We start from the raw sequence: 24429 nt of genomic DNA on the forward strand, positions 1-24429 counted from the left end.
TTAAGATTCCTGAAACACCACCCTGTGACCTCACCACTAACCAATCAGAAGAAAGTCAAGTCCCCTGCAACCCTCATCCCAAATGTTGTCTTTAAAAACGTTATGCCCTGGCCAGCTAGTAAGATGGATCTGAGACAAACCTTTGTCTCCCATCTTTTCAGCACCCTTTTCAATCAATAAACCTTTCTCTGCTCCAAACTCCAACTTGTCAGTTTGTCTGGCCTCACTGTGCATGGGGCACATGAACTTGGGTTTGACAACAATCCTAATTTCCCTTCCTGTGGTGGCCCCCAAGCTGTAAGCTTATTCAGCTTTCTGCTTTCCGGAGAACTGCTTGTCTCTCTCTTGGTATGCACTCCTGACGCTGCGGTATTGAGCGTAAAAAAGGAAAATGGCTTGCGGCCAGTTTCGCTCCAGGTGCCTGCTCTGCATCTAAGAGCCCCTGGTTGTTCCCCAGAAGAAGGACGTGCTGCCCTGAGGGGGAAGTCTGTATCTCCAAAGAATGGCCCATAAGGCATGCTGACGCATAGATAGTGGTGCATAGATAGTGGTGCATAGATAGTGGTGCATAGATAGTGGTGCATAGATAGTGGTGCATAGATAGTGGTACATAGATAGTGGTGCATAGATAGTGGCGACAGAATTATGCGGAAATACAAGGTTTACTGATTTATTGTCTGATATTCGTTCCGTACTAAACCTATATATACATTCATGCTCTTTGAATAAACTTGCCTTGCAACCATCAGTTGTCTTGGCCCTTCTGACCCCATACTGGTGCTTTTCAGTTCCTTACCCCTCACCGCCAGGAACTTCTAGCTTTCTGCAGCCGGTCTGCGGCACCTTCCTTTGGATAAATACTCAGAAGTGGGATTGACGGATCATACGATAGTTCTATTAATTTTTTGAGGAACCTCCATACTGTTTTCCAAAGTGGCTGCACCAATTTACATTCTCACAACATTGTCCAAGGATTCCCTTTTTCCTACATTCTTGCCAACACTTATCATCTACTGTCTTTCTGATAACAGAAATTCTCACAGGTGTGAGGTAATATCTCATTGTGATTGTAATTTGCATTTCCCTGATGATTAGCGAAGTTGAGCATCTTTCCATGTACCTGGTGGTCATCTGTATGTCTTCTCTGGAGAAATGTCTATTCAAGTCTTCCGCTCATTTTTTAATTGTTTGGTTTGTTTGTTCCTATTGAGTTGTACGAGTTCCTTATATATTTTGGGATATATATATATATATATTTTATTTATATTTACATAAATAAAATTATATATATATAATATGTATATTTATATTATATACATATTTTGGATATTAACTCTGTAAGGGAGCAATGTTTGCCACCCCAAAATACATCTCTTTGGCATAAGAATTAATTTAGAATGATTAAGAAAAAGAAGACTCAGAAGTCTTTCTTTTTACCATCCCCTTAGCTACCTAAAGAATTTAGATAATGGGTCTGTTCCAGGAATAGAGCTATCACCAAAGACACCTGCAAAGAATATGGGCTAGGTGTGGTAAAGGAGAGATCAGAGTCTACTCTGCGTCCCACTATCTCTGCATGGTCAAGCAAACATTTGTTTACCAAACATTTACTTTTTCATCTCCATGTAAATTTCATCCCTCCACTCTGAAGTTCCAAACCACTACTTCCAACATCCTACGCTCTTTTGTCTTTAGCTGAAGATGGTATTTAAGGTGAGGGTTTCAGCCAGAGTACCCTAGCTTCAAAAACGAGATCTTACATTCTTTTGAGCCCTCAATATTACATTCATTATTTTAATGAAAGACAAAAAGATGAAATTTCCACAGTTTGGTCTCTTTCCTTCCTTTCAGAGATTAGGCTCAAGTCTACTGCTACTTACAAGCTCTTTTAAAAGATGTAGAATACCATACTCTATATTTTGATAGCAGTGCTTAGTCAATTCAAAGCTATCAATATTATTCTGTTCACTTACTTAATTCTTTATCTGTGTCTCCAAACTTGAGGGTCATCCTCTCTCCCTCACTTTGCTCCTTTCCCACTTACCTCAGATGCTGTGCTGATGTTCATGATGAAGTTTTACTTTCAGCCTCTAGATATACATAAGGCATATAGCCCTTGGCACTTAGCATTTAATATCTGTGACTCCATGTATTCCTAAGTAATCCCAAAGGTCCATGACATGAGGCAATTTTTAATTTTGATAAGTCAATACATTTGAAGCCGATGGCTACAAGGCAAGTTTTGAGAGTGAGTCTATCAAATGCCCAACACCCCTGCTGCACACCTTTGTTACTTTCCACTTATTATTTATTTCCTGATGTACTGTAATTCTCAGGATATAGTCCAGTACTATTTGTGACAGGGCACACTGAGAAAATCTTAGGCTACAATCTTCATGAAAATAAAGGATCTAATATAGCATGACTACAGGAGTGCAAAATTTCATGCTAATGAGCATAATATTGAGAATAATAATGAGAATAAGGAGAAAGAGGTACAGAGCACTGAAGTTCCAGAAAGGGAAAGCCACCAAACACCAGGTGTTGATACACGCCACCCCTCACTCTCCTAGGAACACAGGCTAAGAGAGTTACCGCCTCCCAGCCTCTCTTGACGACCTTGGAAGAGGAACAGGACCACCACTCAGGCACTATTTGTTTACTGTCGGTGTTGGTGGCTGCCGTCCACTCGGTGTAAACTCTATGAGGGCAGGGACTTTGTTTTATTCACTCCTGAATCACCGGCACCTAGAACAGGGCCTGGCTCTTCATGGCATTCTCAATATTTATTTCTCAAATGAATGAATAAATGCCAGAGAAGTTACAAAAGCAATTTAGCACCAAAGGAAATAATGAGAGTTACTTTCTGGGTTTTTTTTGGCTGTGCCGCACAGCACGTGGGATCTTAGTTCCCTGACCAGGGATCAAAATTGTGCCCCCTACAGTGGAAGCATGGAGTCTTAACCATTGGACCACCAGGGAAGTCCCTACTCTTCTTCATTTAAAGTTTACCAGAATTGGAAAATGCTTATATAGCTTGTGAATATCCTAATTTCTTCATAATTTTAATATAAAAATTTCTTTGGGACTTCCCTGGCGATCCAGTGGTTAAGAATCCACCTTCCAATGCAGGGGATGCGGGTTCAATCCCTGGCTGGGAACTAAGATCCCACATGCCTCAACTAGAGAAGCCCAAGCGCTGCAACTAGAGAAGCCTGCAGGCCGCAACGAAGACCCAACACAGCCAAATAAATATTAAAAAAAAATAAATCTTTATGTGTTTTGTTTTTTGTTAATTTTAGACACAGCCATAGGATAAAGACTCACTTTGTATCACCTTACAATTATTTCCCTTCAAATAAAACATTTTGAAAGAAGAAGCCTAAAAAGGAGCCAGATATCCAAAAATTTTAAATTATTTACCTACGAAGTATTCTTCCCCAAAAAGTTAACCCCAAATCTAACAAAGTCTCTTAAATGCTTTTCAACCTTGTTTATACTTAAAAAAAAATTGAAGTATAGTTGATTTACAATATTATACTAGTTTCAAGTATATAGCATAGTTATTCGATATTTTATGAATTATACTCCACTTAAAATTATTATAAAATATTGGCTATATTCCCTGTGCTATAAATTACATCCTTGTATCTTATTTATTTTATCCTGGTTGTACTTTAGACCTTAACTTGAGAGTATCTTTTGAAAAGAAAGAAACATTAATGAGTAATTTATTTTTCTAATTTTAAAAATTTTTTTAAAAATTTATTTTATTTATTTATTTTTGACTGTGTTGGGTCTTCGTTGCTGCGCGCAGGTTTTCTCTAGTTGTGGCGAGCCGGGGCTACTCTTCCTTGCGGTGCGCAGGCTTCTCATTGCTGTGGCCTCTCTTGTTGAGGAGCACGGGCTCTAGGCGCGCGGGCTTCAGTAGTTGCGGCATGTGGGCTTCAGCAGTTGTGGCTCGCGGGCTCTAGAGCACAGGCTCAGTAGTTGTGGCGCACGGGCTTAGTTGCTCCGCGGCATGTGGGATCTTCCCAGACCAGGGCTTGAACCCATGTCCCCTGCATTGGCAGGCGGATTCTTAACCACTGCTCTACCAGGGAAGCCCTAATGAGTAACTTAGAACCTTGAAAAACACTCAAATGCCTCCTTTTCTTTCTTTCTTTTTTTGGCTATGCTGTGTGGCTTGTGGCATCTTAGTTTCCCGGCCAGAGACTGAACCCAGGCCCCCACCGCAGAGTCCTAACCACTGGATCGCCAGGGAATTCCCTCAAATGCTTCCTTTTCCCTCTCATTTTAAAATATAAGATAAACCCTGGCTCCTTAGAGGAATGGCTGATTCCAGGACAGGAAATATACAAGATGAGCCTGGGATATCTTGTACCAGAAAGCAAGAAAATTAGCAAAGACAAATGTGTCATGTCAGAAGGACACAGGAATGAATATAAAGGCATTTCCATTAGTCAAAGATAGGACAATTTGAGCATCAAAAAGAAAAATAAATTTATGGGACAGTAATACCCTGAATATAGGCATTTCTGCTATAATGCAGAAACAAAACAAAACAGTGTTCTGCAATTACACACTGAAAATAGCTGGCCTTATGGGGATAACAGGGTTAGGAGCTGACAACTCAAAGTCTTTTCAACCTTCCAACTAGAACACTAAGAAAAACTGTGACAAACCTAATAAAACTTCAAACCCAATTTAAAATATTTGTTAAATTCCTATTAATTAAAGAAATATTGCAATAACTTTACAACGACAACAGCTTCAACAACAACAAAAAAGTAAAAGCCATTTGATGGAAGAGGGTGCAAGGAAGGGTCAAGGCTGCTGAGGCTGAGGCTTGCCATGGGGGCAAGGACAACTACAGAACAAGCACCTCCAAGTTCTAGCTCAACTGAGCTAGAGGAAAGCATGGTGAGAGAGTATTATATACAGTGAGAGAGTGCCATCTGTTGGTGGCCTGCAGTATTTGCCTGTATTAGTGTATTTTGCATTCTGCTAGTGTTTTATTTATTTATTTAGGCTGTGCCAGGTCTTAGTTGTGGCGTGCGGGATCTTTAGTTGCAGCGTGCGGGCTTCTTAATTGTGGCATGTGGACTCTTAGTTGCAGCATGCATGTGGGATCTAGCTCCCTGACCAGGGATCGAACCCAGGCCTGCTGCATTGGGAGCCTGGAGTCTTACCCACCAGGTAAGTCCCTGCTGGTGTCACTTTTTGAGAAATGTTAACCTCTAGGATAAAATCAATTATGAATCAAGGCGATTTCTTTGCTATACTAACATCATCCCCTTATTTATGAACCTTGTATGAGCTAATTCACATTATAGAAGAGATTATATATAACAAGTTCATAATCTCAAAAGAGAGAAAGCAAAGCAAAATCTTCATTTCATTAGTAGCTAAGTAGGACATCAGCATCTCACTTTGAAAATTAATAATATCCTATAAGAACTGTCATGGTAACCACCAAATAGCCCTGATAGGGAAAAGTTCTTTACAGATGATTCTAGCCTTTAAGCATGGAGGGAATAACAATTAGGAAATCACCATTTTACAAATCCTAATGAATCAATTGCTCCAAGTAATGCTCATCCATGGTCAAGCCATTAGATGAAAGACTGATGAGAACTTACACAAAGGAGAAATAAGGCTGTAACCACCTAAATCCACTGTCCTATCTTAAGATCAATAAAAGTGGGACAACTTGTGTGCTTCCCAGTATGAAGCATTGAGCACTACCTATAAAATATTCTTGTCATAAAGTTAAACTCAAATTTAGCCCAGCACCTCAGAGCAGTGGTTTTCAATGCTGACTGGACATCAGAAACACCTGGGAAGCTTTTTAAACACTTGTACACTTGCCTGGGTCCCACCTTTGACAAATTAAATCAACATCTCTTGAGGTAAGGCTCAGGCAGGCATCCTCATTTTTCAAAATATACTTTTAAAAGGCTCCCTGAAGGATTCTAAATGTGCAACCAGGATTGAGAACTACTAATCCAGAGTTAAGAGGATATACTTTACAGAATAAACAGTACAAAGCAGTGATTCTCAAACTTTAATGTGTCAATTAATCCCCTGAGGATCTTATTAAATACAGATTCTGATTCAACAGGTCTGGGGAGGGGCCTGAGAATCTGCTCCCAGACGATGCAAATGTAGCCAGTCCACTATGAGAAGAGAGGATATAGTACAGAGAATACAGCTGTCCAACACCAATTAAGAAGAGACACATATGGAATTTAAAATTTTCTAGTAGCCACCTTAAAAAGCAGGTGAAATTAATTTTAATGATGCACTTATTTAACCCAATACATCCCAAACATTATCATTTCAATATGTAGTCAATATAAAAAGTTATTAATGAGACATTTTACATTCTTTATTTCACACTATCCGGTGTGGATTTTATACTTACAGCCTATTTTAGCTCAGACTAGCCACATTTCAAGTGCTCAACAGTCACATGTGGCTAATGGCTATGTACTGGGAGGCATAGGTATGTTAAGAACAAGGTAAATAAACCACAAAGAACTAATCCAGAATGCTGGAAGTTGTGCAGGAAAAGTCTGCAAATAGACAATGACAGGAAAAGTAAAAGTGGGGAAAACTGTTCTAAATTAAGAGGCTTATGAGACATAACTATATGTAAAGTATGACTTTGAATCCTGACTTGAAAAAGATCAACTACAAAAAAGTTTCTTTTAAAACAATTACGGAAATTTGGTATGAAAGCACATTCCATGATAAAAACAATTGTCCCTAATTTTATCAGGTGTGATTATGAAATTATGTGAGAAAGTATCCATAGTTTTTAGAGATGTACAATGAAGTACGTAGGAATCAAAGGGCATGATTGCTTCAAAATCGTTCAGCAAAAAGTGAAAAAGAGAAAAGACAAGTAAAGCAAACGTGACAAATTCTTGGTAGCTGTTCAATCTGGGTGATGGGCAATCAGGGGTTTATTCTACAATTCTTTCTTTTGTGGATACTTGAAAAATTTTTTTTAAAATACATTTAGTTATTTTTGATTTATTTTTGGCTGCATTGGGTCTTCAGTGAGCGGGGGCTACTCTTGGTTGTGGTGCATGTGCTTCTCATTGTGGTGGCTTCTCGTGTTGCAGAGCATGGGCTCTTGGCACGTGAGCTCTGTAGTTGTGGCTTGCCCGCTCTAGAGCACAAGCTCAGGAGTCGTGGTGCAGGGGCTTAGTTGCTCCACCACATGTGGGATCTTCCCGGACCAGGGCTCAAACCCATGTCCCCTGCATTGGCAAGTGGATTCTTAACCACTGTGCCACCAGGGAAGTCCCTTGAAAATTTCTTAATAAAAAATTAAAAATATATTAATAGCTTCAGAATTTAAATGCTAATTATAATTTTATAAGTGTTAAATGCTAAAGAACAGAAATAACTGAACAAAACAATATTTATATGTTAATAGTGATATTGTCTTATTTATAAATTGTAATTTAGGGATGCTTCCCTTTTTCATGTACTCAATGTAAAACATTTGCCAAATAAAATGAGTCACTTCTCCATGAAATTTGTAGGGCAGTCCCAACTGTTGTAGGCCCCTGGCCCAGACATAAGGACATCTGCTCTATAAGAGAATCTGCCAGCAGTTTTAATCTAACATCATGACTAAAGGCAATGAAATGCCATTCATATCAAATAAGTACCCCTTTCCTGTTGTAATATATAATCTTACTAATACCAAGAAAATACAATAGAAATGGTTCTATCTATCTGGTACCTGGCCTTTTTCTCTTCTGGATGCATTTTCTTGACTTTTCTGTTCTTATATGGATAATACAGTATATAATATATATTAGCATGATCGTAATTTAATATTTTAATAACTGTTACCTGCCAAAAATATATATGACCAGGAACTGTCATGATCTGTCCATTATTAACTGGGCTATGATGACATCACTGCGTTCTCCTGTTAGAATCCATACCACTCATCCTAAAATTTGTGAACCAGGATGCCATAGCATCACTGACTTTTGGTTTGCAGGCCAACAGATCACACCATCACTACTCACCATGAACTACACCAAATTGGCTGTTGAACTATAACAATGGCTTAGTTTTAGCAATGCATGATTCTTCACTCTACTATTTAGACTCTTCAGTTCCTTCTCTAGGGAGCCCTATAAGACATTTTACTATTCCTATTCTTCAAATCATGAATAGAAAAATTTCATCAACTAACTATAAAAGACTCCCTATTACACATTTTATTGGTATTAATCATGACAAAGCATTTAGCTTTTGCATACTGTTCTGAGGCTGTCTATTCTTTTTTTTTAAATTTTATTTTATTTATTTATTTATTTATTTATTTTTGGCTGTGCTGGGTCCTCGGTTCGTGCGAGGGCTTTCTCTAGTTGCGGCAAGTGGGGGCCACTCTTCATCGCGGTGCGGGGACCGCTCTTCATCGCGGTGCGTGGGCCTTTCACTATCGCGGCCCCTCCCGTTGCGGGGCACAGGCTCCAGACGCGCAGGCTCAGCAGCTGTGGCTCACGGGCCCAGCCGCTCCGCGGCATGTGGGATCCTCCCAGACCAGGGCTCGAACCCGCGTCCCCTGCATTAGCAGGCAGACCCTCAACCACTGCGCCACCAGGGAAGCCCGAGGCTGTCTATTCTTGAGGTCTGCAATCAGTGTTTTACAAAGAATCTTTTGTACAGTAGAACATCTATCTGAAGGTCTATCACAGATCTATAATATTATTATAAATATTAATCCAACTACCATTTAGAAACTAGATCTCAAAAGTGATACTCAGGAATAATACAATCAAGTCCAAATTCATTGTCTGGGCATGATAAGGTAAAGCATTTTAAACTCACTATTTATCCGAGTGAATTTATCAAGGATATCTTAAGGTTTCTGTAAGCCAAAACAGGCTAATAATCTTGACTACCTTCTTTGTCCCACCTGTATTAAACATGATACCACTTAATACTCATAATAATCCACAAGGTGAATATTATCTCAATTTTACAAATAAGGAAACAGAGGCTCCAAGATATTAATCAAGACTGAGCTCAGTTTTTTAAGGAACCTCCATACTGTTCTCCATAGTGGCTGTATCAATTTACATTCCCACCAACAGTGCAAGAGTGTTCCCTTTTCTCCACACCCTCTCCAGCATTTATTGTTTCTCGATTTTTTGATGATGGCCATTCTGACTGGTGTGAGATGATATCTCATTGTAGTTTTGATTTGCATTTCTCTAATGATTAATGATGTTGAGCATTCTTTCATGTGTTTGTTGGCAATCTGTATATCTTCTTTGGAGAAATGTCTATTTAGGTCTTCTGCCCATTTTTGGATTGGGTTGTTTGTTTTTTTGTTATTGAGCTGCATGAGCATGGAGGTTCCTTAAAAAACTAAAAATAGAACTACCATACGACCCAGCAATCCCACTACTGGGCATATACCCTGAGAAAACCATAATTCAAAAAGAGTCATGTACCAAAATGTTCACTGCAGCTCTATTTACAATAGCCAGGACATGGAAGCAACCTAAATGTCCATCGACAGATGAATGGATAAAGAAGATGTGGCACATATATACAATGGAATATTACTCAGCCATAAAAAGAAACGAAATGGAGTTATTTGTAGTGAGGTGGATGGAGTTAGAATCTGTCATACAGAGTGAAGTAAGTCAGAAAGAGAAAAACAAATACAGTATGCTAACACATATATATGGAATCGAAGGGGAAAAAAAAAAGGTCATGAAGAACCTAGTGGCAAGATGGGAATAAAGATACAGACCTACTAAAGAATGGACTTGAGGATATGGGGAGGGGGAAGGGTAAGATGTGACAAAGTGAGAGAGTGGCATGGACATATACACACTACCAAACGTAAAACAGATAGCTAGTGGGAAGCAACCGCATAGCCCGGGGAGATCAGCTCTGTGCTTTGTGACCACCTAGAGCGGTGGGATAGGGAGGGTGGGAGGGAGTAGGAGGCAAGAGGGAAGAGATATGGGAACATATGTATATGTATAACTGATTCACTTTGTTATAAAGCAGAAACTAACACACAATTGTAAAGCAATTATACTCCAATAAAGATGTTAAAAAAAAAAAAAGACTGAGTTCATATTAGTCAAGCACAGAGCCAGTATCTGAACACAGTCCTGATTTGCAAGAAAGCTTTGGGATACCCCTCTACCATATCACACTGTGCACTCTATTGCCAAAACTACAAGATGTTCATATTTTGAGTATTCAAAGACATTATTAAAGCATACTTTAACAGTAATTCAAAAACACAGATAACCGTTGAGAAATATATAAAAAGTTAAGTGACAAATTATTTAAATCACCCAGGAAAAGCTAATCAACATAATGTAGAAGCAAATACTTCATGCTTCATATTCTATTTAATGCTCCTTTTCTGACCTTTTTCTTTATACATTATACATTTTAATCTTCTCAAGGCCACTTTTATCTCCTCCGGATTAACAAAGGGAATTTCAGTGCCCAACTTTGACTGCAGGCCTTCCTAACTGTTGGTAAAAAAAATATCAGGAAGGAAAAAATGTCCACTCTCTCCCTATAGTTTCAAGGTGGCCAGAGATTATCTGCACCTTAAATATGATGCTGATAACGAAGTAAATCGTAAACATTCTGGAAGGCATGTATCTTACTCTTCCATTAAGTATTCTTGTAATGGTTTTTGTACAAAGGAATTTTGTAAGACACCAATTTACAACCTAGCCAGAGATTGTAGCCATGGTATGTGAAAATAAATCTTTAACCTCTAAACTCAATGGTCTAATTCTCATCAGTGGCCTTAATTTTTTATTTTTTGCTCTAGTAACTTAAAGAGATTAAAAATAACTGTAAGGTTTCTTTGCAAAATCAGGAAGATCAGTGACACTTCTATCACAAAAGTAAGATAAAACCATAACTCGTAGATTCTTTTTCAAGCTAAAAAGTTTCAGACTGTTTCCTTTAAATTATCAGAAGCAAAATAAATGCGATACAGTCAAATTTAATTCTTCAAATGAAAATATCTCTGTGATGAAATTAAAACTGATTACATAATTATTTGTAAGTTAAAAGCATTTAGACAAACTACCAGTATTATATGCAAAAGAAAAATTATTTTCTTAATCTTTTAATTGTAAAGAAATAACCAGAAATCTCTACTGTTTGCTTCATAATATTTTTCTCTCTGCTTATAGTAGTGAGGGGCTACGGGAGGTATTAATATGCCCCTCAGTGACTGATACCCCATACGACACAATCTCTTTAAAATATTAGAAAAAATGGGACTTCCCTGGTGGCGCAGTGGTTAAGAATCTGCCTGCCAATGCAGGGGACACGGGTTCAATCCCTGGTCCAGGAAGATCCCACATGCCGCAGAGCAACTAAGCCCGTGCGCCACAACTGCTGAGCCTGTGCCACAACTGCTGAGCTCTAGAGCCCGGGTCCACAACTACTGAGCCCGCGTGCCTAGAGCCTGTGCTCTGCAACAAGAGAAGCCACCGCGATGAGAAGCCCATGCACCGCAACGAAGAGTAGCCCCCGCTCGCCGTAAATAGAGAAAGCCCACGTGCAGCCACAAAGACCCAATGCAGCCAAAAAATAAAATTAAATTAAAAATACTTTTTAAAAAATTAGAAAAAAAGTAAGAAACAATGTGCGAACATAATTCTTTTTATCAAGATACAAATTCCCAGAAAACATTAAATTTTTATGTTCCTTAATAAAACTTTACTTAAAAAAATCATTTTTAATATGTTTTTAGTCTCAAAGTATCTCCTTGCAAATTACTTGTTAATTACAAAAGGAACAACAGTAACTATACAGAAGAGAAAAACACCTTAACCAAATGACTAAAATTAACATCACTAATAAAAGGCCAACAGACTTCATGGACCTCTGCATGTGATATCCTGAGGACACACTGCTTACGTAGTATTCCAGCCACAAATGGATAAGCTCATTCTAATCACAAGGAAAAGCAAACAAACTCAAATTGACGGATAGTCTATAAAATTACTAGCCTGCATTCTCAGAAATATCAATCTCATGTGAGACAATCACTGAAAAACTATTGTAAGTTAAAAGTGACTAAAGAGAATGACAGCCAAATGCAAAATGTGATCCTGGATTGGATCCTGTACCAAAAAACCAAAAGCAATAAGAAACATTACTTGGACAATTGATGAAAGTGAAATATGAGTTACAGGTAAAAGAAGTATTTTACTGATTTAAATTTCTTAAAATGAGAGCCTAAGTGTGGGTATTTAAGATAACATCATTGTTCTTAGGAAAAACACACTGAAGTACTAAGGGGTAAAGAGATATGATGTATGCAACCTCTCAGGTAGTTCGAAAAATAATGTTTGTATATACAAGCAGAGGGAGAGAATTATGACATGTGGAAAATGCTGAAAATTGGTGAATCTGAGAAGGGGCATGTGGGAATTATTTTGTACTATCCTTGCAACTTTTCTGAAAGTTTGAAATTATTTCAAAGTAAAAAATTTAAAAGTCATCCTTAAGATTAAGTAAATATTAATATGAGAAGATTTTCACCATAAACAACTAATTGATAAAATTAAGTTTGACAAAACGGTATGGTTAGTGCAAGTGATTTGAACAGTGATAAGTTACGGAGCTGTACCAGAATGTAGATCAATACACAGTTTTCTTCATCAAAAAAAGTCTTGCTATGGAGAAAAGTCAGCTCTACTAAACTGTGCTCAGTGACATTCTGGCACAACCTGGTAACAGTTTCTATAATGGCACTGTACTTGAATAGTACAGTGTACTATTAGATGTACTAATAGATGACCTTATATACCATCTTTTTGCAATCTATCAATCAACCACTAAATAAATCCTTTAAAATTATGCATATGCATTTGGAATAATACACACCAAGTTATTGCCGTTAACTCTGGATAGCACAACTGAAGATGATTTTTACTTTCTTCCCATATTTTGTAAAGTTTCTACAGTGATCATGATTACTTTTATAAGAAAAAAGTAAACTTTTAAAAAAGAGTAAGTGAAAAAGAACTAAACGGAAGGCAATCAGACTTCTTGGAACTTGAATCCTATGCCACACATGTCATTTTTCTTAACTTTACATACTGCCAAAATTTTTCCAAAAGGACTCACTTACAGCTGATCTTGAAGCTCCACAATTATATATTCTAATTGTTCCTTCTCCAATTTATGAGCCAGATCAGAATCTTCAATCCTTTGTAGTAGTATTTTATTCTGAGCGACAGATTCAGACAGCTGGTTCTCTCGAAGTCGTAAGAGTTCTTCAAGATAACCCTGGAAATACAGATCACCAAGATATAGCAAGCGCAAAATTCTAATACGTATTTTGAAGACAAATGCTGAGTAGCTTAAATGTTATTCTTATCTATATTATAATGAAACAATTTCAAAGTATCACTGAAGAAATAGAAAAAAAAGCTTTAATTGAATTAAAAATTTAACATATGTTTTCCATTATTTAAAGCTCTTCTCTAAAGTTCAATAAAATGTTTGTAATTTAACGTAAAACTTAGTTAAAACATTATAATTTCTAAGCTCCACAACAGTGATAAACACTCTAAATGCCTCCTAGCTTCAAAATACAGACCTAATTACAGAATGATCAATTATAAAGCTGCCTCTCTGTGATTATTGTTCAAAAACAGTTATTAACATTTTAGCGTTAACAAATTAGTGGGAAGCAGTATAATGTCTAGGTTAGGCCTTCAGGCTTAGGGATTATATCGTGTCATATTCAGTTCTACTATTTATAAACTAAGTGTCCTTGGGTAAATTACTTAATCTCTCTGCGCCTTATTTTCATCATCTAAAAAAGTGGGAACAACAAGGGTACCTAGCTGGGAAGATCAAATGAATTAATACAGTGCTTAGAATACTAGCTGGTACCCTGTATGCAATGTATAATTCCTAGCTATTATTATAAGCAGATACCTAATAGATATGAGACTTTTTGAACAGATCCTCTCTTATCTTTTCACTCATTTATTGTTTCTTTGTCCTTTTGCTCTGCTTTCTGGGAGTCTTCATTGAATTTATCCTCCAAATCCTTATACTAAATTTTTGAACTCAGGGAATCTTATTTTTCAGTTCCAATTTTTTTGTGTGTTTTCTGACTGTTCCCTTCTCATGGCATCCTATTCTTTTTAGATCAGTGTGCTTTAAAATTCCTCTCAGGATATTAATTAGAATCTTTTTTTCTTAAAGTATCCTTCTATTCCATTTCTTATCCTTTTCATGTGCCATTAACAAACTGCTTTAGCTATTTTGGCTTCATGATACATGTTCATAGTAACTAACACTGTTCCTGTTCCTGCACTTCTTTTTCAGATTTTTTTCCTGACAATTCTCAAATATTTGTTTTTTCCATAATAAAATCTCAAAAACTAAAGTTAATTTTTACAAATGAAATTTTGTAGGTATACACAGCTTAATATAAACTATATAAATATGATTATTTATGAACATCAGTAATTAAACAATACTTAAATACCCAGCACCTAGATCAACTACCAATACGTTCAGAGCCCCTACAATGTCTTTCCCTGCTCACATCCCCTGCCTCCTTTGCAAAGATAACAATACCCTGAGATTTTTGTTTATCATCCCCTCGCTTTTCCTTCTAGCATTACCACAAATGTATGTCATCGTAAACAATATATTTAGTTTGGATGGGTTTTATCTATATTCTTTTTTTTTTTAAGAAATTCACGTTCTTTTATTTATTTATTTATTTATTTATTTATTTATTTATGACTGTGTTGAGTCTTCGTTTCTGTGCAAGGGCTTTCTCTAGTTGCGGCAAGTGGGGACCACGCTTCATCGCGGTGCGCGGGCCTCTCACCATCGCGGCCTCTCTTGTTGCGGAGCACAGGCTCCAGATGCGCAGGCTCAGTAATTGTGGCTCACGGGCCCAGTTGCTCCGTGGCATGTGGGATCTTCCCAGGCCAGGGCTCGAACCCGTGTCCCCTGCATTGGCAGGCAGACTCTCAACCACTGCGCCACCAGGGAAGCCCCTATATTCTTTTGAAACTTGCTTTTTCATCTACAGTGATGAGTCTAACTATAGTTCATTCATCACTCTCTATAGTGGATAGTATTCTGCTGCATGAATACTGCAGCTTATTTATTCACTCTCCTATCAATGGCCATATGGATTATTTTAGATTTTTCTTTTTTTTTTTTTTTTTTTTTTAAAGGATTTTCTTATTTATTTATTTATTTATTTATTTATTTTTGGCTGTGTTGGGTCTTCGGTTCGTGCGAGGGCTTTCTCCAGTTGCGGCAAGCGGGGGCCACTCTTCATCGCGGTGCGGGGACCGCTCTTCATCGCGGTGCGCGGGCCTTTCTCTATCGCGGCCCCTCCCGTCGCGGGGCACAGGCTCCAGACGCGCAGGCTCAGCAATTAGATTTTTCTTAATATAAACAATATTCCTGTGAACAGTCAGTTATATGAAACCTGGGACACACACCTGAGAGTTTCTAGGAGACATGACTAGGAGCAGAGTCGCTGGGCCACAGGCCACACATATCTCCACATTTACTAGATAACACCAAATTGTTCATACTATGGTTTTTATATTAATCACATCCTATATTAATTCACGTGACTTTATATTAGTATCAAAGTTATACTGAGTTCCTAAATTCATTGGAAAATATTCCTTCTTTTCCTATTCTCAAGAACAGTCAGTATAAAATAGGAATTACTGCCTTTTGAACATTTGGTATCATCTACCTCAAAAACCAAACAAGTCTGGTGATTCTGGGGAGAGGAGGGAATAGATTTTAAAATACTTGTTTAATTTTTTCAATGATTATAGGTCTATTAGTTTTGAGAAGTAATATTTATAAAAATTCTTCATCTAAGTCTTCTAAGGTATTGACATAAAATTGCTAAAATTATTTGTTAATAATTATGGGGGGTCTCCACTGCATTTATAGTTATACTGCCTATTCTTTTTTTTTTAATATTTATTTAATTTTGGCTGCATTGGGTCTTAGCTGCGGCACACGGGATCTTTTGTTGCGGCTTGCAGGCTCTTTGTCGTGGTGTGCGGACTCCAGGGTACACAGGCTCTGTAGTTGTGGCACGTGGGCTCCGGAGCATGTGGGCTCTGTAGTTGCAGCACACAGGCTCTCTAGTTGTGGCACACGGGTTCAGATGCCCTGCGGCATGTGGTATCTTACTTCCCCGACCAGGGATTGAACTTGTGTCCCCTGCATTGGAAGGCGGATTCTCAACCACTGGACCACCAGGGAAGTCCCTGTCTATTCTCTTTTAATTCTTAAAATTGTCTCTCTGTGCCTTAACTCTTTAAAATTTAATTATGGTTGAGATTTGTCTATTTCATTAGTTTTTACAGATAATCAGCTTTTGGTTTTATTAATTCTGTATCTCTATTTCATTAATACCTGCTCTTATTTTTATTATTTTTCTTATTTTGAACTGGTTTGGTTGTTTTTTTTACTTCCTGGATGCTTAGCTCTTTAATTTTCATTCTTTCTTTTCTAAGACAAGCAATTCTCCAAGCACTGAACAAGTTGCAACTTAGTACTAAGAGTATGCATTGTTTTCATCCCTGTTCATTTCTAAGTATTTCCACATTTCTTTTTTGACCCATAATTTAGAAGACTTTATTTTTTTTAAATCCCCATTGGTGTACTTCAGGGGGTGGTAAAATTTTTCTATTGAATCTAACTTTATTGCATTGTGATCACTATTATATCATTTCTTTGGTATTTACGGGCATTTGTTTTGTGATCTAGTATAGTCCATAAAAATTGAATAGTTGTCCCATGTGTGCTTGAAAAGAATGTGTATTCTAATTGTTAGCATTTAACATATTTTAGATTGAGCTTACTAGCTGTGTTGTTCAAGTTCATTACATCCTTACCAATTATTTGTCTGTTTAATCTGTAATCATTAGGATGTTAAAATTTTCTGCTATAATTATGGATTTATCCATTTCTCATGGATATTCTAATAATTTCTATTTCATATTTTTCATGGCTACATTGTTAAATGCATGTAAGTTCAGCACTGTTATACAACATTCCTGGTGAATTGTTCTTTTTTAAAAAGGCAATTCTTTCTTTAGTCTTAAAAATGCTTTTTGCCTTAATGTCTATTTTGAATGATACTGATATAGAATTATTTTGGTTAGTATTTGCCTACTCTATTTTTATACTCCTAGTTTCAGCTTTTTTGTGTCACTATTTTATGTATGCCTTTTACAGACAGCATATAACTAAAATTCATGATTTATAACATAAATTTAAGAGTTTGTCTTTTTTTCTCTTAATTTAAAAATTATTATTATTATTTTTTGGCCCCACCATGAGGCTTGTGGATCTTAGTTCCCTAACCAGGGGTTGAACCCAGGCCCTCGGCAGTGAGAGCACAGAGTCCTAACCACTGGACCGCCAGGGAATTCCCAAGATTTTGTCTTAACTGGCAAGTTTACACCATTTACTTTTATTTATTTATTTATTTATTTAGGCTGTGTTGGGTCTTCGTTTCTGTGTGAGGGCTTTCTCTAGCTGCGGCAAGCGGGGGCCACTCTTCATTGCGGCGCGCGGGCCTCTCACTATCGCGGCCTCTCTTGTTGCGGAGCACAGTCTCCAGACACACAGGCTCAGTAGTTGTGGCTCACGGGCCTAGTTGCTCTGCGGCATGTGGGATCTTCCCAGACCAGGGCGCGAACCCATGTCCCCTGCATTGGCAGGCAGATTCTCAACCACTGCACCACCAGGGAAGCCCTACACCATTTACTTTTATGGTGATGTTGACTCTTTTGGTTATATTGAGATTTACTTCTACCACTTTATTTTGTGTTTTCTTTATACCATCCTTATTTTTTCTCATTTGCTCTTTGCTATTGTGTTAATCAATTTTCCTTATTTCTTTTCTTTCTTATTATTAGTTTAAAAACTAAATATTCTATTTCTTTTAACTGCAACCTTGGAAACAGGCATACACATTAAAAAAATGTGTCTACACTCCTTTGCTGTAATACAAAGACCTCAAAAGGCTTTAGCTTCAATCACCCTCTCTCACTCTTTCTGATACTATTAGATAGTGTTTTAGTTCCATTTTACTTCCCAGGGTAGGCTGAAGCCAGAACTAATTGTTAAGCTTCAGATATTTTGTAATTCAACTGTTAAAACACTGCTATTATTAAAAATTAAATTTTATAAACTTACCATTAAGTAAATTATATTAAAAAACAAGAGAATAACTACTCAAAATCTATCATTTCCCAAGTGTTTTACTATATTTTACTATTACTATCTGTGCTCTTCGAGTCATTTATATTTACCGTGTCTTCCTGGTAGAAAAACTATATAATGGTGTGCTACTGTGCCTCTCTTCCTAATTCTGCCTTCCGTGACATCAAATTGGTAGTTTTAAGTTGGCCATGATGGGAGTATTTATCCCAGAGAAATCAGCAAATGCTACAAATCAGGGCTCATCTAATTCCTCTGCAAAGCCAGTTGTTAATCATATCCCAGAACACCACTGCCACCCCATAATGGTCACTAATATTGCTGTTGCTGTTTCATGTAGTCAAGGTTTATTTGCCAATTTCTGTGCTTACTCTGCCATTTTGCATCGCATCCTGCCTTCTAGGTTCAGTTTCCAACTTGAATGACAGTGGGCCTAGATTTGCTGCTCTCCTGTTGGTATTAAAACACAAGTACCTAGGTTAAGGGAATGGCCCCTCACCCCCACCCCAGAAGCCTGCAATGACTTTAACTCATGACTTATTCCAGGCCCTTCTTTGTTTACAGTCCTTAGTGAGGCCCTTCTTTGTTTACAGTCCTTAGTGAGCTCCTATTTTTTAGGCCCTTCTTTGTTTACAGTCCTTAGTGAGCTCCTATTCTTTGAGAGAGCAGCTCTGTATGAAACGCTTTCAAAATTTTATTCTACTTGGCATTTTCAGATTTTTGCAATGTAAAGGCTTTCAGTTATCTTAGTGTGACTTCTTGCTGGTAGCTGGTACCAGAATTCTCCTTTAACAGGGTATTAAAGTTTTCTTTATATTTCTAACTAACAGCTGTTTGTCTACAGGAAATCTCTTCATATTTGTAAATTTCCTTTGTAACCATTTTCCTCAGTGTGTTTTTTATTGTTCTAATAATTCTATTGATAATTCCATTGGGCTTTCCCTACATAGGTCACCTATGAATAATGATAATTTGAAAGGAAGGGTAGGAAGGAAAATAAGTAATACAGTGAAAAAGAAGAGGTTACAACTCAAGATGATAGAGTTAATATTCCATTCTGTTATGTACCCCACTTTGCCTACTACAGCGCTTAACACACAAGAGCTGCTAAAATACCCGATTTAAAAAAAAAGAGTGAGACACATATATGGAATTTCTTAGGCAATCACTGCATTTTCACAAACCAAATAATCCTTTATAAAATTAATCATAGAAACTAATATCTCAAACAAATGAAACTGCATACAGAAGAATAAATGGCTTATTATATATATTAAAACATAAAATTATTTAAGAAACAAAAGCCTCTCCTAAAACTGGGCCTGATTTTTAATTAAAAGGGGGACAATCCAAGAACAGAAAGGAAGTAGCAATAGGTAAATACTTCTACACAGCTAAAAGATCTTTTGGTAGTGACAGACTAAAGGTAGTAACTAGAACCAAATTAAATGACTTTTGACAACTGATAAATACCTTCTGTTCCAGGGTTAGCTGATACTTTTGTTTGACTCTCTTACACTTGTTGAACCAGCTATTCTCATCCATGATGAAAGGAGGCCCGACGTTCTCTGGAGTGCTGCTTTCACTACCACTGCTTCCCAAAGTCCTTAGCTCTTCCTCATCACTGCTGATACTATCAGAACTGAGAAGATTAAAATTTTTTAAAGAAACAAAATTCATAATATGTTCCACTTTGATTTTTTAGAAATACTTCTGTATTTGCAAGCTACTGGTGAGCAAGCTCCAAAATATTCATCACTAACTATACAATAATAATGATATTATCATCAAGCCTAGAGATGCTACAGAAGTTCAAGGGAGGTTTACAGATCTAAGGCATTAACACAGAAACTGTGAGAATGTCCTGAGGAGAGAGAAAACACTTCTAAAGAAGAGAATGAGAAACTCCACATGTGCTGAGAAGACCTGCCTAGCTGGGTTCTTTTTACTGTCCCATGTAGATCACTGCCTGTCCAATCTCTACTGTAAGGCAGAAAACAGCACCACAAGTGTGCTGCCAGTTGGGTATAATATCAGGGACTGCTCAAGATCAGCTCGGTTTTGACAAAGAGAAGATAACAAGCAGTTCAGAAAAACTAGTGATTACACCTAAACATTTTCTATTGGCAGAAGAAGGAGAGGCAGAGGTGAAGCAGAGAAAATATCCATTAAAATCCATATCTAAAACTCCTTATGATATCAGTATGGTAGAGAAATACAGACTAAGGTGGGAAAAAAAGTAGGAGAGAAACTAGATAATGGAGAGGAAAGTGTGCTAAGATGATTGTCTAGTTTAGAAGAAAAATATACTTTGAAAGGAACAGGGAAAATAAGTTTTAAAATCAGCAATGATATTAACATTTAAGAAGCAGAGCATAAAAACAGTCTGTATAAGCTTGAAGGTCTACAAAGAAACCCTATCAATCAGAGGAGCGAAATAAGAAAATACAGTAAATTTAAAACAAAAACTAAGATGGCAGAATAAGCACTAATACAAAAGAAATTACAAAAATCTTAAATGGGTTAAACTCAACAACCAATAAGTCAGATGCTCTGGTTTGATTAAGACAAATAAGGGCCAACAATAAGTTGTCTACAAGATACACATGAATACAGAAAAAATAAAATTAAAAAGATGGAAACACACCAAGAAAATATGAACCAGAAGAATTCCAGGTCAGAAATTGTAATTCTGTAAGTTAACATAGATATAATGGTAGAAAATATGATAAGGATCAAAGAAAGATATTATATGTTTTATCCTCCACGATCTGTGTTTGCATCTGTCAGGTCCAAGCATGCTGCAGATTTGAATTAGAGACCTCCGCATAAAAGTCCAACCAAGGAGATGTTCTCAGTTGATGATCTCGTAAACAAACCAATAAGCAAACACACACCAAATGAAATTTGCCTGTCACATTTGTGGCTTTGGGTGGCTTGGAGAAAAGAAAGCAGTGGCTGATAATAAAGTTCCAGCTTTGAAAAACAGACGAATAGAGGTTTTAAAAGATGTTATTTGGGGGCTTCCCTGGTGGCGCAGTGGTTGAGAGTCTGCCTGCTAATGCAGGGGACACGGGTTCGAGCCCTGGTCTGGGAAGATCCCACATGCCACGGAGCAGCTGGGCCCGTGAGCCACAACTACTGAGCCTGCGCGTCTGGAGCCTGTGCCCCGCAACGGGAGGGGCCGCGATAGTGAAAGGCCCGCGCACCGCGATGAAGAGCGGTCCCCGCACCGCGATGAAGAGTGGCCCCCACTTGCCGCAGCTAGAGAAAGCCCTCGCACGAACCGAAGACCCAACACAGCCAAAAATAAATAAATAAATAAATAAAGTAGCTATACAATTAAAAAAAAAAAAAAAAAAAAAGATGTTATTTGACATTAAAAATTAAATGAATTAGCTAAAAAGCAGATAAAATTGAAGTAGACAATTAGTAAAATGTAAGGTAGATATGAAGAAATTATAACATTTATTAAAGATTTTCAAAATGCCATGAAAAAATGACTGCTATACTAGGATAGCATGTACAGCACAATCATCTTTCCAGAAAGAGGGCAATACAAGCACATTTTCAGAAAACTAAAACCTGAGGGATGTACCTAAACTAAATTCTCACTAAAAGAACTTCCTAATGATTATAATTCAGGAAAAAGGAAAATGATCCAAGAAAGAACACTAAGCAAATAGTTAACTTATGAGTAAACCTAAACAAATAGTGAGAGTATAAACACTAACAATAATGTCTAGATTATGGAGTTTTAAATAAATCAATGACAGATCTAAAATTCTGGACAATAATAGCATATGTCAAGAATGAAATGATCAGAGTTAAAACAATACAAGGTCTTCATTTATCAGGATAAATGGTAAAGATATTAAATTTAGCCTTTGTTAAGGTTTAAATATGCATAGTAAAACTAGTGGAGTACCAGTAAGAGTAGTATGTAAATTATAAACTAGTAGAGGAATGAGATGGGAGGAGAGGAAAAGTCAATCCAAAAAAAAAAAAAAAAAAAAGAAGAAGAACAAGACAGAAAGAGTAGAAAAAGAAAGTAGGACAAATAGAAAGTAAAAAAGCAATAGAGTGGATACCAATCCAAAAATATCAGTAAATATCCTAAGCACCTCAGTTAAAAGATAAAGACCATCAGACTAGAGTTTCTAAACTCAAGTTAAGTACTATTTTAAAAGATATACTTAAAAACGTAAGGGCACAGAAAGGTTAAAAGAACTCTTATTTCATAAATTCTTGCTGTACATTTTTTCACATATTAACACATCTGAAATCAGAGTACAACTTACAACCAATGACACATTACTATTGCTGTCAAACCATTTTCTCACATATTAAATGGAAGGCATGCCAGATCAAATACGGTTAAAAAAAAAGATACTAGAAAAATATTAACCTAAAGAAAACTGGTTAGACTCCATTAATATCAGACAAAATACACTTCAAGGAATTTTAAAAATTACTGCATGTTTGTGGTTACTACATATTGATACTAATTCATTACATCAGGATAAATTAAGAATTCTATAATTGTATGCATCTGACAAGTTAGTTTAAAAAATATACAGAAAAAAATTAAAAGTATCACAAGGAAAACCCGAGAAATCAAATATCATACTGAAGAATTTACTACATTATTTCAATAATTAAAAAGATGAAAAAAGATAAATGAGAAAGGATATAAAATACTGTATTAGAACAACACCATTAACAAGCATAATCTAATGAATATTAGACCCAATCATTGGAATACCATTGATCCTAGACCATTTCTCAACAGATTTCAAGGAACTATTATTATGTAGACCACATTCACTAATCACAACAATAACAAAGGCACTGAAAATATTTGAAAATTAAAAATTATACTCCAAGTAACCTTTGGTCAAAAAATTATAGTGGAACCTGTACTTTAAACAACTAAAACAAAAAATAACTTATCAAACTTTTAGGATGCAGCTAAAGTAGTACTTCAAGGGATGTTTATAAGCCTTATTTACTCATAAGAAAATAAGTAAATTTAAGTATTGAGAAAGAAAAGATCATAAAAGCTCTCAACAAACTGGGTATAGAGGGAACATACTTCAACATAATACAGGCTATGTATGTTGAGCCCACAGCTAACACCATATTCAATGCTGAAAAGCTGAAAGCTTTTCTTCTAAGATCAGGAATAAGACAAGAGTGCCCACTCTCACCACTTATATTCAACATAGTATTGGAAGTCCTAACCAGCGAGCAAATAGGCAAGAGAAAGAAATGAAAGGCATCCAAGTCAAAAAGGAAGAAATAAAACTGTCACTATTTGCATATGACATGATATTAAATATAAAAACCCTAGACTCCACCAAAAAACTGTCAGAATAAATAAATTCCGTAAAGTTGCAGGATACAGTATAAATATAAAAAATCAGTTGCATTTCTATACACTAATAATCAACTACCAGAAAGAGAAATTAAGAGAACAATCCCATTTGCAGTTGCAGCAAGAAGAATAAAATACCTACGAATAAATTTAACTAAGAAGGTGGAAGACCTGTACACTGCAAACTGTAAGACATTGATGAAAAAACTGAAGACACAATTAAATGGAATGATATTTTGTGCTCATGAATTGAAAGAATTAATATTGTTAAAATGTCCATACTACCTAAATCAATCTACAGGTTTAATGCAATGCCTACAAAACTTCCAATGCGTTTTTCACAGAAATAGAACGAACAATCCTAAAATTTGTATTGGAACCACAAAATACCCCCAATAGCCAAAGCAATTTAGAGGAAGAAGAACAAAACTGGAGGCATCACACTTCCTGCTTTCAAAATATATTACAAATCTACAGGAATCAAAACAGTACAGTACTGGCATAAATACAGATATGTAGATTAATGGAATGGAACAGAGAGCCCAGAAACAAACCCATGTATATATGGTCAATTAATTTATGGCAAAGAAGCCAAGAATATACAATAGGGAAAGACAGTTTTTCCAACAAATGTTGCTGAGAAAACTGGTCACCCACCTGCAAAAGAATGAAACTGGAACCCTATCTTATACCATATACAAAAATCAATTCTAAATTGATTAAAGACTTGAATGTAAGACCTGAAACTGTAAAAATCCTAGGAGAAA

General features: G+C 36.7%; 1 protein-coding gene across 6 annotated transcripts in view; it reads right to left on the reverse strand.

Moving 5' to 3' along the window:
* The window catches only part of RUNDC3B (RUN domain containing 3B), a 157255-nt gene that overhangs the window by 30324 nt on the left and 102502 nt on the right, over positions 1-24429 (reverse strand). For all 6 annotated transcript variants that reach the window (XM_007170300.2, XM_007170303.2, XM_007170301.3 and 3 more), the window contains 2 exons: positions 19759-19927; positions 13175-13332 (listed from right to left, as the gene is read on the reverse strand). In XM_007170300.2, the coding sequence (XP_007170362.1) occupies positions 13175-13332; positions 19759-19927 (327 nt within the window). The remainder of the gene's footprint in view (positions 1-13174; positions 13333-19758; positions 19928-24429) is intronic.

The sequence above is a fragment of the Balaenoptera acutorostrata genome, chromosome 7 (assembly GCF_949987535.1).
Source record: "Balaenoptera acutorostrata chromosome 7, mBalAcu1.1, whole genome shotgun sequence".
Classification (NCBI taxonomy): Eukaryota; Metazoa; Chordata; class Mammalia; order Artiodactyla; family Balaenopteridae; genus Balaenoptera; species Balaenoptera acutorostrata.